This window comes from Carassius carassius, chromosome 25 (genome assembly GCF_963082965.1).
Source record: "Carassius carassius chromosome 25, fCarCar2.1, whole genome shotgun sequence".
Lineage (NCBI taxonomy): Eukaryota > Metazoa > Chordata > Actinopteri > Cypriniformes > Cyprinidae > Carassius > Carassius carassius.
The window spans coordinates 11,432,520-11,447,204 of record NC_081779.1 but is presented as its reverse complement, the minus strand read 5'-3'; the positions used below and the strand labels follow the sequence as shown (position 1 = coordinate 11,447,204).

The 14,685-nt window shown below is 38.4% G+C and overlaps 2 protein-coding genes across 2 annotated transcripts in view; one reads left to right on the top strand and one right to left on the bottom strand.

The window, feature by feature from the left end:
- LOC132104693 (mediator of RNA polymerase II transcription subunit 30-like) overlaps nucleotides 1–5,979 on the bottom strand; it is an 11,304-nt gene extending 5,325 nt beyond the window's left edge. Inside the window, exons 1-3 of the mRNA XM_059510254.1 lie at nucleotides 5,823–5,979; nucleotides 5,436–5,657; nucleotides 1,391–1,549 (exon numbers count right to left, since the gene is read on the bottom strand). Of these exons, the coding sequence (XP_059366237.1) occupies nucleotides 1,391–1,549; nucleotides 5,436–5,657 (381 nt within the window). The 5' untranslated portion in view covers nucleotides 5,823–5,979. The remainder of the gene's footprint in view (nucleotides 1–1,390; nucleotides 1,550–5,435; nucleotides 5,658–5,822) is intronic.
- A 661-nt stretch (nucleotides 5,980–6,640) lies between these two features.
- LOC132104186 (neurochondrin-like) lies at nucleotides 6,641–13,032 on the top strand. Its single transcript, XM_059509464.1, has 7 exons — nucleotides 6,641–6,721; nucleotides 9,487–9,687; nucleotides 9,771–10,898; nucleotides 11,319–11,563; nucleotides 11,710–11,925; nucleotides 12,008–12,150; nucleotides 12,823–13,032. The coding sequence occupies exons 1-7, from the start codon at nucleotides 6,719–6,721 to the stop codon at nucleotides 12,840–12,842; spliced, it is 1,956 nt and encodes a 651-aa protein (XP_059365447.1). The 5' UTR covers nucleotides 6,641–6,718; the 3' UTR covers nucleotides 12,843–13,032.
- Nucleotides 13,033–14,685: the final 1,653 nt, after the last annotated feature.

The window sequence follows — 14,685 nt, the reverse complement described above, 5'->3', positions numbered from 1 at the left end:
ACTTATTGCTTATTTTTGCTCTTGTGCCGACAAATACATACAAAATATGTCAAAATATCCACCTTGGAAATTATGCTCGAAAAAACTGTCAGTTATTTCTTCAGTGAAAGTAAACAGTTGAGGGAAAAAATGGGATGTGTATTATATTGGAAGATCGTCTCTTAAAGTGACCGTGCCTAATTTAGCTACTGGCTGCTGTAATGTTAATCCAAGAAAATGAAAATGAAAATCACTCACTGCTCTTGACTGAATTACTTTGTAGTTTTAACAGTCAAACCAAAAATTATTCAGACACCAGATATAATTTTTGATATATATAGCAAAACTGTAATAATGTAAGAAATGTTGAAGGTATCTGAATAAATGTAGGTTTGATTTTTGTAAAAATTTCATTTTTACATTGAAGACTATCCAGTGCTATTTTACATTTAATTATTTGGTTTCTGTACCTTGACACCTACAAACTTGAAAAATACGTAAACATTGTGTAAATAGCACAAATAAATAAAAATAAACGAACATACAAATTAAACAATTTCAAACAGGGCCCACTGGTACAACCTTCACCGGGTCCCCGCTGACCCCAGCTACAGCCCTGCTCACGCCGGTTTCACACATACTCCGCCTGCAGTGCGTATGCAGTCCGTGTGTGTTACATATGTGGTGCAGCTCGGACTTGATGTGCTTTCACACAGGACGCGTTTGCAGTCCGCTACTCGGTTCGTAAACGATCGCTGCACTGGTGCAGACGCAACGCTCCTGGAACGCAACTGAAATCCGTTAACATGGGTGCGTGTAAAAAATATGTAACGCATACGCACTGCAGACGGAGTATGTGTGAAACAGGCGTAAGGTTGTTTGCACCTTGTGCAATGTGGAATTAGTTTACAGCTTTTTCAAGCACTTTGTGATGCATTTTGGAAACAGGAGATGAGTCCCTTTTCTAATGCACCACCTTGCTTGATAAACCCCTTCTCAAAGACTTACTGCTTGTCAATTTTATTTGGGTAACACATATTCTGAATGCCTTCGGCAGAATTCGAATGAGCCATTTTAATCTAGATTAATCTAGATTAATCTCAAGATTACAGTGAGATTAATCTAGATTAAAGAAATTAATCTATGCCCACCACTAAAATATATATATATATATATATATATATATATATATATATATATATATATATATATATATATATATATATATATATATATATATATATATATATATATATATATATATATATATATATCAACTGTGACCTAAGAGGCGAGTCAGAATAAGTGAAATACCCCTTAAATATTTAATAGGAAAAGGGCTGAGATGATCAAAAGGCCACATGAACAAACAGAAGAGCTATATTGTGCATCAAACATTGATTAGACTCACCTCAGCTGGAGACTCCTGGAGGTCAGGCGTCAATTCTGCACAGCGTTCATACAGTAGACGCAGCTTACGGAAGAGCAGTGTCAGCTGACGCAGATGCTCCTGCAGCTTCCCAAAGCGGTCCTGATACGCTGCTTGACTCTGTGTCACACCATTGGGAAGCTAGAAGACACACAACCAGATTTAAATATACCCTAAATATAGTTTCCCAAATGCACTAGTCTTTTGTCTTTGAACAGACAGTGCCACAATGAAATTTATTATCCAGTATTTGGAATTTGCTTCTCAAGCTCAGAAATAATTTATGCATGTCTAAATAAAAATATAGATTTGCTTTAGTATATTTTGTAGGTTTTATTTCTAATGTTTGGTTACAATTTGAATACATCTTTATACATAGGAATAAAATAATCATCCACTGTCCACTAGGGATGTTGCGGTAACGGATTTTTTCCACCGGTTAATCGACGTGTAAAAAAACCGGTAATCCCGGTGTCACCAGGGTTGAGTGTCGGGGATTTCGGGTGGCCGAGAATGCGGTCGTGCAGACGTGCACACGTCTCAATTTACTTTCACTTTAATTAGCGGCAATTCAGTAGCATTTGTTTGAATTAATCATGGGTTAATTTATTTTATTCTTAATAAAAATACACAAAACAATAAGACGCTCGCTTGTATTACACACATCTTTATTGCAAAATGAATAATGACTTAACACACCATGCAAAAACTAAACAAAAGCACTTATGAAACACCTTTAAAGTGCATTTATTAACAAAACGAACCACTGCACACATCGTGCAAGTATCAAACAAGAAATTATATAAAAAATTCACTATTCGTTAAATAAAGTGCCTGCCTTTTTCAGCAAAAAAAAAAAAAAAAAACACTGCACAACCATCGAATATGAAACGAACGAACATCAAAAACTTCGTTAAATAAGGTAGCCTAGCCGAATAATCACTGGACACTTAAGTGCAAAAAAAACTAATATAAAAATTAAACTCACGTTAAGCTGTTAAAAAAAAAGAGGTAGGCCTATTAACTGCATACACCGTACAAAAAAAATATAAATAGGCTAAATGAGAAACAATAAACGAAAAACCTTCATTTTAAATTGCAACAGTTCGCTTTGAAACCAAATCTTCTGCCATCCTTTGCCAGTTAGCTCGCCTCACTCTCCTCAAATGATAAATGAAATCGGACACCTGCTGCTTTACTGCGGCGCTCGTTCCGCTTACGCTAAATTACGAAGGCACGTAGTCATTAACTGAATTAAGTGCTTTATTGCTATAGGCTAAAACTTCAACACAATGGGGACGGTGCCGGTGGTCAAGTGCTATGACCGGTAGGTCGGTTAAACACCGTGTATCACCGGTAACACCGACTATCGCAACAAGCCTACTGTCCACGTTTTAACGTCAAGTTAATTTCTCGTCAAATTGCAAGCTGATACAGTGTCAGCATGCAGCACAATTTTGCTTCTGATGTAACAAACAAAACTGAGACAAATAAAGGAGAAACATTATTCTGTGAGCTTGATTTCCTTAAAGGGTTAGTTCTCCCAAAAATCACCCTCATGTCGTTCCAAACCCGTGAGACCTCCGTTCATCTTCGGGACACAGTTTACGATATTTTAGATTTAGTCCGAGAGCTTTCTGTCCCTCCATTGAAACTGTGTGTACGGTCTACTGTCCATGTCCAGAGAGGTAAGTAAAACATCATCAAAGTAGTCCATGTGACATCAGTGGGTCAGTTAGAATTTTTTGAAGCATCGAAAATACATTTTGGTCCAAAAATAGCAAAAACTACGACTTTATTTAGCATTGTCTTCTCTTCCGTGTCTGTTGTGAGAGAGTTCAAAAAAAGCAGTTTAGTGATATCATTCGATGTAACCGGATCTTCTTGAACCAGTTCACCAAATCAAACTGAATCGTTTTAAACGGTTCACGTCTCCAATACGCATTAATCCACAAATGACTTAAGCTGTTAACTTTTTTAATGTGGCTGACACATCCTCGGAGTTCAAACAAACCAATATCCTGGAATAATTAATGTACTCAAACAGTACACTGACTGAACTGCTGTGAAGAGAGAACTGAAGATGAACACTGAGCCGAGCCAGATAACGAACGAAAGATTGACTCGTTCACGAGTCAAGAACCGTTTCTGTCAGATGCGTCCGATCCGAGAACCGAGGAGCTGATGATAGTGCGCATGTGTGATTGAGTGTGAAGCAGACTGAACACAGAGCGTCTGAACCGAACTGATTCTTTTGGTGATTGATTCTGAACGGATTCTGTGCTAATGTTATGAGCGCGGGTAAACCGAAGGCTTGAATCAAGGTCAATCATGGCAAATGATGCCATTACGTCAAGCTCAAAAGAAACTGTGAACCTTTTTCTTCAACCGGTTTATTGAATCGAACTGTCAGAAAGAACTGGTTCGCGGAAAAGAACCGAACTTCCCATCACTACTGGTGATTCAAAAACCGATGCAACCAGTTCTTGACTCGAGAACGAGTCAATCGTTCGTTCGTTCGTTATCTGGCTCGGCTCTGTGTTCATCTTCAGTTCTCTCTTCACTTGCGATGACTGCAAGCCTTCGGTTTACCCGCGCTCATAACACTAGCACAGAATCAGTTCAGAATCAATCACCAAAAGAATCAGTTCGGTTCAGACGGTCAGTGTGTCGGTCTGCTTCACGCTGAATCACACATGCGCAGTATCATCAGCTCCTCGGTTCTCGAATCGGACACGTCTGACAGAAACGGTTCTTGACTCATGAACGAGTCAATGTTTTGTTCGTTATCTGGCTCGGCTCGGTGTTCATCTTCAGTTCTCTCTTCACAGCAGGTCAGTCAGTGTACTGTTTGAGTACATGAATTACTCCGGGATATTGGTTTGTTTGAACTCAGAGGAAGTGTCAGCCACATTAAAAAAGTTAACATCTTAAGTCATTTGCGGATTAATGCGTATTGGAGACGTGAACCGTTTATAACGATTCAGTTCGATTTGGTGAACTGTTTCAAAAAGATCCGGTTACATCGAATGATTCGTTTGCGAACCGGATATGACAAACTGCTTTGTTTTGAACTGTCTTACAACAGACACGGAAGAGAAGACAATGCTGAATAAAGTCGTAGTTTTTGCTATTTTTGGACCAAACTGTATTTTCGATGCTTCAAAAAATTCTAACTGACCCTCTGATGTCACATGGACTACATGGATGATGTTTTTCTTACCTTCTGGACATGGACAGTATACCGTACACCAGGGCCGGCTTTGCCGACAGGCGACACAGGCGGCCGTCGGGGCGCAAAATTGCAGAATAAATTAAAAAAAAAGTTAATTAAATGTATGTATCGTATTATTAAAGTTGCGCACACGCTGTACACTTTTACTGTGCACTGTCCTCACACTGCATGTATTTGTCCATTTGGAGTGCTCTCTCGCCTTGGGCACCAAATAACCTAGAGCCGGCCCTGCCGTACACAGCTTCAATGGTGGGACTGAGAGCTCTCGGACTAAATCTAAAATATCTTAAACTGTGTTCCAAAAATAAATGGAGGTCTTACGGGTTTGGAACGACATGAGGGTGAGTTATTAATGACATAATTTTTGGTTGAACTAACCCTTTAAGACTGGCCTGTTTTTATTAAAACCATAAGGGCTTTTATACAAATGGAAGACATTTTAAGAAATACTACATTTCAAACTCATAAATGTGTTAATTTAGTATTAGAGAATTAAGTGTGTTTAAAATGTTTATTATTTTTATTTTTTAGATGCTGATGTGATTATAAGGGATGTTGATATTAATCAAAATATGTCATTGTTCGTTGCTTTGTTTGAACTTTTGACATTTCTATTTTCACATCCAAAAGCAAAAAAATAATAATACTAATAATGGTATAATTAGATGTTCTGATTTGATCAAATGGACCCATTTCATAATGAAGCAGCTATGAATGAGCCACTAGTCGTACTACGCACTAGCGTCAGATCCCATGTTAAGTTACATTTAAACGGCGTGGACGCAAACTAACCTGGGTGGCCCGTGTGATCTGAAAGATCTCCATAGTGCGCGTGACGATGTCCTGGACCGTCTCCTGACCGATGCGGCACAGGTAAACAGGAGAGATTTCCCGCAGGGCACCTTGTGGGGGCATCCCCGGCTGCGCGAGGCCAGGAGGCAGGTGTGTCTGCTGCTGAGGGGGCATGACAGGCATACCTGGACCAAGAGCCTTCTGAGGGAGCGAAGCAGACATCTACAAACAGAGAGCATTCATTAAATCAGCTAAACACGAAAGTGGCGGGGGGGAGGGGGGACTATGTATCTGTTTATTTATGAATGGATGAGACTAAAGGGACGGAGCATTAAATTCAGAGCGCAGAGTTCGCAGTAATGTTATGCGCTTTGTACAGAAACTCACTGCGCGTATCGGCGTTGATCCTGGTCCGTAAGCACTTTAATTCTGGTAGGAATAACTGCTAAATAAATGCGGAACTTTTACACTCTCTCAGATTCAAACATTTCAAAAACAGGAACAGTAGCCATGACCTGTTTCATCATTTCCTGTTTCCTGTGTTATATAGAGAGGAACCTCTAGTCTAAATCCAGTCAGTAAAAGCATAACATTTTTATTTATTGATGAATTAATTAGCTTATGTTTTATATTTTGGGCTCTGATAATATTTGTATTATAGTATAATAAAAAATATACTATTAATAATACAATTCTTAATTGTATAAAGTATATATTTTATTCATATTCTATTAATTAAATTCTATCATTAAAAGTATACATGTACTTGTACTTTATTCAGTCAGTATTGTGTCTATTTTTAGTGTTTTTTATTTGTTCTTGTTTTTTAAATTAATTTTAGATTTTGGTATTACAAATGTTAATAGTTATATTAAAATATAACATAATATTACTATTTGTGCTCTAAATATTCATGTGCCTAATGTACATCGCTTTGCTATTTATGACATTGTATTTGAATTTTCATTATACAGGTACATTACTTAACGTGCTCCATATTAAAAATAAATAAATAAATCACCGTTTTACATCATATTTTTGTTATTTCATTCCAAAAGCGCACATACACAGATATTGAGTTTTTTTTCTAAAAAGAAAAAGAAAAGAAACAAACAAACAAAAACATATTTCCCAATGTTGCTGTTTTCCTTTCGTTTACCGACGACTATTATTTTGAAATCGAGTTCTCTCATTATGTCTCGCGAGTTTTTCCGTCTCGATGTAGCTAGCTTCAAAGTGTGCATAAAAATAATCCTCCCTGGCGCCGGGTTTGTTCGCGGCATATGGTATGTTTTTATGGCTTTTTGATTGATTAACACTAATCTTCGGGGAAGGATAGTACAAATCCAGGAAATTATAGACCTATTGCGTTGACATCTAATATTGGTAAAATAATGGAAAAAATGGGTGAATGAAAGGTTAACGTATCATGTAGAAATGAATAAATTCTTATCCAAATATCAGAGTGGTTTTAGGAGAGGGAGAAATACAATGGATCAGGCGGTGTGTTTAGAACATGAGATAAGAAAAGCACAAATAAATAGAGAAAGTGTAGTGGCTGTCTTTTTCGACATAGAGAAAGCTTATGACATGATGTGGAAAGAAGGGTTGTTAATTAAACTGTATAAGTTAGGTATCAAAGGTCAAATGTTTAGATGGATCAAGGATTTTTTATCAGACAGAACACTAAAAGTGAGAATAGGAAACAGTTATTCAGAAAAATTCACAATTGAAAATGGTACTCCACAAGGAAGTATAATTAGTCCTTTATTATTTTCCATTATGATAAATGATGTGTTTGAAGATTTGGATAATGGGCTGGGCCTCTCACTCTTCGCTGATGATGGGGCAATCTGGAAAAGGGGAAGGAATATTGATTTTATTGTGGAAAAATTACAGGAGGCTATTACAATAGTTGAAGAATGGTCATATAAATGGGGTTTTAAATTCTCAGTTGATAAAACAAAAATAATGTTGTTTACAAGGAAGAATATGGGAAGTGAGGTGAAACTAAAATTATATAATCAAGAACTGGAAAGAGTAAAATATTTTAGGTTTTTGGGGATATGGTTTGATGAAAGAGTTACGTGGGCGGTGCATATTCAGAATATAATAAATAAATGTAAGAAAATAATAAATACAATGAGATGTTTAGTTGGTAGTGAGTGGGGAGCAGATAGGATGGCATTAAAGGCCATGTATAATGGACTGATTAGATCTGTGTTAGATTATGGGTGTGTGGTTTATGGATCAGCTGCAGAAACATCTCTTAAAAAGTTAGATAATATACAGAATCAGGTATTTAGACTATGTACAGGAGCTATAAAAACTACTCCAATTACAGCGCTACAGGTGGAAATGGGGGAAATGTCTTTGGAAATGAGAAGGGTACAGCTATCATTGAATTACTGGGTAAATTTACAAGGCAATAGTCAAGAGCACCCTACACTAGACACGTTAAAGCCATGTTGGGAGAAAGAGAGGAGGAAAATTAAAAGTTTTGGATGGACTGTGATACAGAAAGCAACAGAACTTAAAATTAATCAATTAAATGTTAGTCCTACTGTTCCATTACCAGTAATAAAACCTTGGGTACTTCCAGATGCTATAGTTGATTTTACATTGTTGGAACAGAGAAACAAGGGTAAGGAATGTAATTCATATAATGTACAGACATATATTAATGAGTACTACAGTTATGTTCATATATACACAGATGCATCAAAGAGTTCAGACAACAAGATAGGAGTAGCATTTAATGTCCCAGAGTTTCATTTATCAATAAGGAAAAGGATCAGTGATGAGCTATCTGTTTATACAGGGGAAATGGTTGCATTATTATTAGCAATACAGTGGATAGAAGAAGTAAGACCTGTGAAATCAGTTATATGTTCAGACTCATGTTCATCATTGGCTAGTTTACAATGCAGTCATTCAGAAAGTAGACCAGATATTTTAATGGAGATAATGCAAACAATATACAGAATTCAAATGTTGGGGATTACAGTAGTATTTTTGTGGGTGCCTGCACATGTTGGTGTCCAAGGAAATGAAATTGCAGATAAAGAAGCAAAAGAAGCAGTTAAAAACAATGACATTAATTTTAATTAAAGTAAGAATGAAATAAAGAGTATTATCAAGAAGAGACTAAAGGAAAGGTGGCAAAAACAGTGGGGCAAGGAGAAAAAAGGTGGGTGGTTCTATAGAATTCAAAGGAAAGTGGGAGAGATGAGAATTGCAGGGAAAAACAGGAGAGAAGAAATTATAATATCAAGGATGAGATTTGGACACACAAGATTAAATAGTACACTTTATAAAATGGGTAAACATGATACGGGAAGATGTGATTATTGTGGGCAAGAGGAAACAGTAGAGCATGTTTTAATGCATTGTCAGAAATATGAGAATGAAAGAAGGTTGTTAATTCATAATTTAAAAAAAAATAAAAATGCAATTTATACCAAAGTATATTCTGCAAAATAACTCGAGAAATGAGTGTTATAATTTTATTCTTCAGTTTCTTGTGGAATCTAATCTGTGGGAGAGAATTTAAAAAAAAAAAAAAAAAAAAAAGTCCTCTTGATCCACACTCCATACCAGTTGGTGGCGGAAATACACCATTGTGTTCTTTGTCAACCGCCAATAAAATCCAAGAAGAAGAAGAAGAAGAAACACTAATCTTTGTAATTTAGAACATTCATATATGTTGAATATTATTTTTAAATGCTTAGTTTTACGTTTGCTTGCTACTCAGTCAACTCTTATTAGCTCTTTATAATACAATAATAAATAATTAAACGACAGTCATTTAACTTAACTATAACGTTACATCTCTGTGATTTAACCTGACGTGAACTCTTAAACCTGTTAACCTCCTGACCTGAATATGCCTTAGGTATTTTTTCAGTCTTGAATCTGACATATTGAAGCACAATCGGTCATTTAAACACCATGCATTATATCATGTTTACATTTAGACTAGTATCTGAAGCAGTTAGCATAACTACTAATGCGTGAATATCTGATGTTTGTTCACAATTTGGCCCAGAAGATGGCAGAGAATGGATGTCATCTCAACCCAGAGGAAGTCTGTGCTCCACAGCGTCCACCCAGTGCGGAGCCGACTTCAGAAGAAGGGTGCAGTTCTGACCCTAGTGGTCTGTCTCCATCTCAGAGAGAGGTTCTGGAGCGCTGTCTACGTGCTCTCAATCATGCCAAGAATGACAGCCACATTTTAGCAGCCCTTCTCTTGGTGAACAACAACAACTTATCCTCCTCATCTAAATTATACAGAAAACATATATTGTATTGCTCATTGTTATCTCTTGTGTTTAGATCACAAGGTTGTGTCCAGCAGGACAGCTGGATACAGGGACTCTCCATCAGCTTTTTGAAGCGGTAGGCTTTAATCTGCCCGCACGCCTTCTGGTTACAGCATTTCGGGGTGGTGACAGCTCCAGGTTGCCCCCGGAGGAGTTGATCTCTCTGGGCACTGCTCTGCTGGCGGCTCTCAGCACAGACGCAAGCATGGTTGCTCATCCACAACTTCTCAGCACAGTCCCTCTGATCCTGAACATACTGGAGAACGGACCTAACCTGAAAGATAATCAAACACAAACATTTGGGAATGAAGACCAGAGTGGTTCTGGATCTCAAACTGAAAGTGCCACAGATTCCCAGACCACTTCTAGTATGTCTACCTTGGATGAGGCTTTGGCTTGTGACTGCTATCAGGTTCTAAATGCTGTATGTGCTTTACCACAAGGCCCAGAGCAGCTTCTTACCCGCGGTGCTGTTTTGGCTCTATGTAGAGCCGTACTCAAAAAACAAACTCTCAGCCATGAAAAAGGGCTTCCACTGTTGGGACACCTGTTGTCATCTAGCATAAGACCACGGGCTTGGGCTAAACACTCGTCCGATCTTCTCTTGCTGTTGGGAACCATCTCGCAAAACTTCTGCCGAGCTTCAGATCTGGACAGATTAGAGATGTGCTCTCAAATACCGCTGTTTCTTCCTCCACCTGGGGTTGAGTCGGAAAGCAAGGTGCTTAAGGAGATTGTGGGTAATCTATGGGCTTCGCTGCGGCCTCTGATTCAGGGCAAGCTCAGTCAAGAGCATTTAGGCTTGGTTTTGGTGGTATCTGCCTGCCTTCTGGACCTGTATGGATGGGACTCCGCGGGACCTCCTAAATTCTGTTGCTTGCTGGTGAACCGGGCTTGTGTGGAGGTGAGGATGGGTCTAGAAGAGCCGCCGGGTACAGAAATCTCCCCCCAGTTGCAGCACACACTCACTGCCTGCTATCGCATCATGGAGGCAGCAATGGAACAAGCCTGTAGCCAGATGGCGGTTCCAAACCCTGCCCAGATGCAGACAGCTATCACTGGCCTGAGTCTTCAGCAGAGCAGACAGGTCCTAGGAGCTCTGGAGGAGGCCTTCTCAGCTGAAATTTACTATCTCAAACATGTGAGAATTTTTGAAGTAGTCTCTTATGCTCATCAAAACATTTATTTGGCTAAAAATACAATAAAAACAGGGATACTGAAATATTACAATTTAAAATAACTACTTTTCTATCAGTATATTTTAAAATGATATGTATTCCTGTGATGGGAAATCTCAGCAACCATTACTTCAGTCTTCATTGTCACCTGATCCTTTAAAAATCATTCTAATATGCTGAATTGGTGATCATTAAACAACATTTATCTCAAATAGACATAATAGAAATAATTTGATCAATAGAATGCATCCTTGCTGAGTAAAAGTATCTGTACTGACCCCATACTTATGAAAAAAAGTGAATGTATTGTTAGAAGTCTCTTGAATAACTTTAATTAAATGGGAGAATACTTATAAGTTGTTATTCATTGCTTCTCCATTTAGTTGGCCCAGACCAGCTATGATGACCCGTTTCTGTTTGCCACTTTCCGCTCCCTCTGTGCTTGGCTTGCTGAAGAAACCTCATGTCTGAAAGAAGATGTCACTGACCTCTTGCCTTTTCTCATCGGCTATGCTAAAAGTCACTTCAAGGGAGAGGGAGAAAGCAAGGGACTTGCTGATTGGATGTCTAAGATGTCCATCAGCAACAGTTCACAAGATGGGGCCTGGAGCAGAGAAGCCGCTCTTAGGTAAGTCATTATTATGCCTTTTTTAATAGAAGGTACCCACAGTCCTGGAAAGGTCATGGACATTTCTGAATTAAAATCTGCAAAGTATGTGTATTCAGATCTTATGCTGTCTTTTTAAGTGTTTATATGTTCCTGCTCTTTCTTAGATATCTTCTTCCAGCCCTGTGCCACCTCTCGACTGAAGACGGGCCGAGGCGGGTTCTTCTCTCGCTGGATACTCCAGCCATGCTTGTGACTTTTCTGAGTAAAGGTTGGGCATCTTTGAGAGGTCAGAGTGGGAAAACGGTCATCCGAGACTCCAGTCTGGAAACGGCATGTTCGGCTTTACTCAACTTTGCCATTACAGAGCCAGAACGAGTCAGGTACACACAGATCTGAACACACACGTGGGTACAGTTACTCCTCAACCATGAATTGATGCACTGCTCTATTGCGCTCTCACAGGAATGATCTTTGTTTCATTGCTCTGGAGACCATGCTGAGCGAAGCACTGCCTGTTCTTCTCCATAAGCCACACCTCCTGGTCTTAGCAGCAAACTTTTGCACTTTGGGTCTCATGATTGCCAGACTGAAGTCAACTTCCACAGGTACAATGATACAAATTGGTTAAAAAACTATTTAAAAAGGAAACTAATAAAAATGTTAAAAAAATAATAATTTTTTTGAACATTTCTAACCATAATTAAAATTCAATCCAATTCAAAATATTAACAAAAGCTGTAATTCTATATCAGTGATAGTAAAAGATCACTGGTGTTTGGTGACATCATTGAATAGGAAAGAGTTTTTGGAGGCAGCGCAATTTATTACTTTGAAAGATTTTAAATATAATACTTTTTTATAGTAGTCTCAGGAATAATGTCCACTGATGAAACATTTACAATAAGAGCGGATATGGATATTAAAATTTTATCCTACTTTGTCTAAATAAATTAAAAAGCAAATAACGAAAATGAATTGTTTTAAGTAATACAAGATTCAGTTTCAACAGTTTTACTAAATTATTAGTGTTTAGAAAAAGTAACTTTAAAGGGATATTTCACCTAAAAATGAAAATTGTCACCCTCGTGTGACCCATCTTGTCAGAATGAATAATGCAGAAGAATGTTGTTAACCAAATATGGCTACAGGGAACTGTTTGGTTGGACAGAACTTTCAGGGGTAACTATCCCTTTAAGTGAGCATTAGATGACAGCAAAGGCAATCTAAATGCAAAAATACAGAATATGTTTATTGTTGCTGCTTAATAATCTTTGCAGACCCTGTAGAAGTTGGCTAGCGGCGTTTCTTCTCCTCAGTTCTGTCTTTTCTCCTGAGTGCTGTGCAGTCCGGACATGCTTCTAAACCGGCACGGATCAGCGCTCTCTGGGAGGAACACTGGGAGGAGGCTGGAGAGCTCTGGAGACTCAGTTTTCAGGCTTTGGGTGGCTGTGTTCGAGCTCAGCCCTGGATAACCATCCTGATCAGAGAAGAATCCAGTGGTCGTCTTCCTAACCAACCTTCACAAGATGCTCTAGAGGAAGTCCTGTGTGAAATTTCCAAGCAATGCCCTGTTTGTCGCAAGGACATCAGTGAGCTGGTCAAGATTGTAAGCTGTGGATCTCTTCAGGGTTTACCACAGCTTAGCACAATATTGGTGGAGTAGATTTGGTAAAATTCATATATTTAATAACAGACAGATAAAGCACTTACTATATTGTCATATTTGTCTGTTTAACATATTGAATATGCAGAATGATATGTAATAAATACACTCTGTGGCCAAAGTATAAACCAGAATGTTTTGAATTAATTTATTGTTATTTTATGTGTGGAGTTTGATTCTCAAGAAGCACATTCTGATAAGATGTGCTGCCATTCTTTCATTCGGCAGGTGCTTTTATTTCATGTGAAATGTACAGTATCTGTTGCACTGACTTATCGGTGCTGTGTGTTAGTATGTCCAGTAGGTGGCATCCTTACAGCAATCTAGTTATTCACAAACAGACAAGGAATGATTTTAGTAACAAACTGCCATAATCAAATTCACAACATGCCATATGTGTTTGCACAAGTGCGTTTGTTAGAAAACATGAGCGTATTATTTACCATAAACATTTGGGGTTAAAATTACTATTTCCTTTCAAAAACTTTAGATTGTTTGCTGTTCTTTAATGGTTCTGTGGTTTGAAAAGTGATATTTTATAAGGTCAAATATAAAGTGTATTTTCTCAGGTATCATGAGGTTTTACAGGCAACTTCGTAATAATTATACCAGAGTTACAATGTTTTGGTTTCAAATGAATGAAAAAAATGCTCTTGTGGCTAGAACTGTCAAATGTACAGTCGTGGCCAAAAGTTTTGAGAATTACATAAATATTGGAAATTGGAAAAGTTGCTGCTTAAGTTTTTATAGTAGCAATTTGCATATACTCCAGAATGTTATGAAGAGTGATCAGATGAATTGCATAGTCCTTCTTTGCCATGAAAATTAACTTAATCCCAAAAAAACCTTTCCACTGCATTTCATTGCTGTCATTAAAGGACCTGCTGAGATCATTTCAGTAATCGTCTTGTTAACTCAAGTGAGAATGTTGACGAGCACAAGGCTGGAGATCATTATGTCAGGCTGACTGGGTTAGAATGGCAGACTTGACATGTTAAAAGGAGGGTGATGCTTGAAATCATTGTTCTTCCATTGTTAACCATGGTGACCTGCAAAGAAACGCGTGCAGCCATCATTGCGTTGCATAAAAATGCTTCCAGCAAGTCCAGCAAGCACCAGGATCGTCTCCTAAAGAGGATTCAACTGCGAGATCGGAGTGCCACCAGTGCAGAGCTTGCTCAGGAATGGCAGCAGGCAGGTGTGAGCGCATCTGCATGCACAGTGAGGCGAAGACTTTTAGAAGATGGCCTGGTGTCAAGAAGGGCAGCAAAGAAGCCACTTCTCCAAAAAAAACATCATGGACAGATTGATCTTCTGCTGAAAGTATAGTGAATGGACTGCTGAGGACTGGGGCAAAGTCATATTCTCCGATGAAGCCCCTTTCTGATTGTTTGGGGCATCTGGAAAAAGGCTTGTCCGGAGAAGAAAAGGTGAGCGCTACCATCAGTCCTGTGTCATGCCAACAGTAAAGCATCCT

Coding starts and splice junctions, on each gene's coding strand:
- LOC132104186 (XM_059509464.1), top strand. Junction 10,899..11,318: donor AAATTTACTATCTCAAACAT/GTGAGAATTTTT, acceptor TTCTCCATTTAG/TTGGCCCAGACCAGCTATGA. Junction 12,151..12,822: donor ACTGAAGTCAACTTCCACAG/GTACAATGATAC, acceptor TAATCTTTGCAG/ACCCTGTAGAAGTTGGCTAG.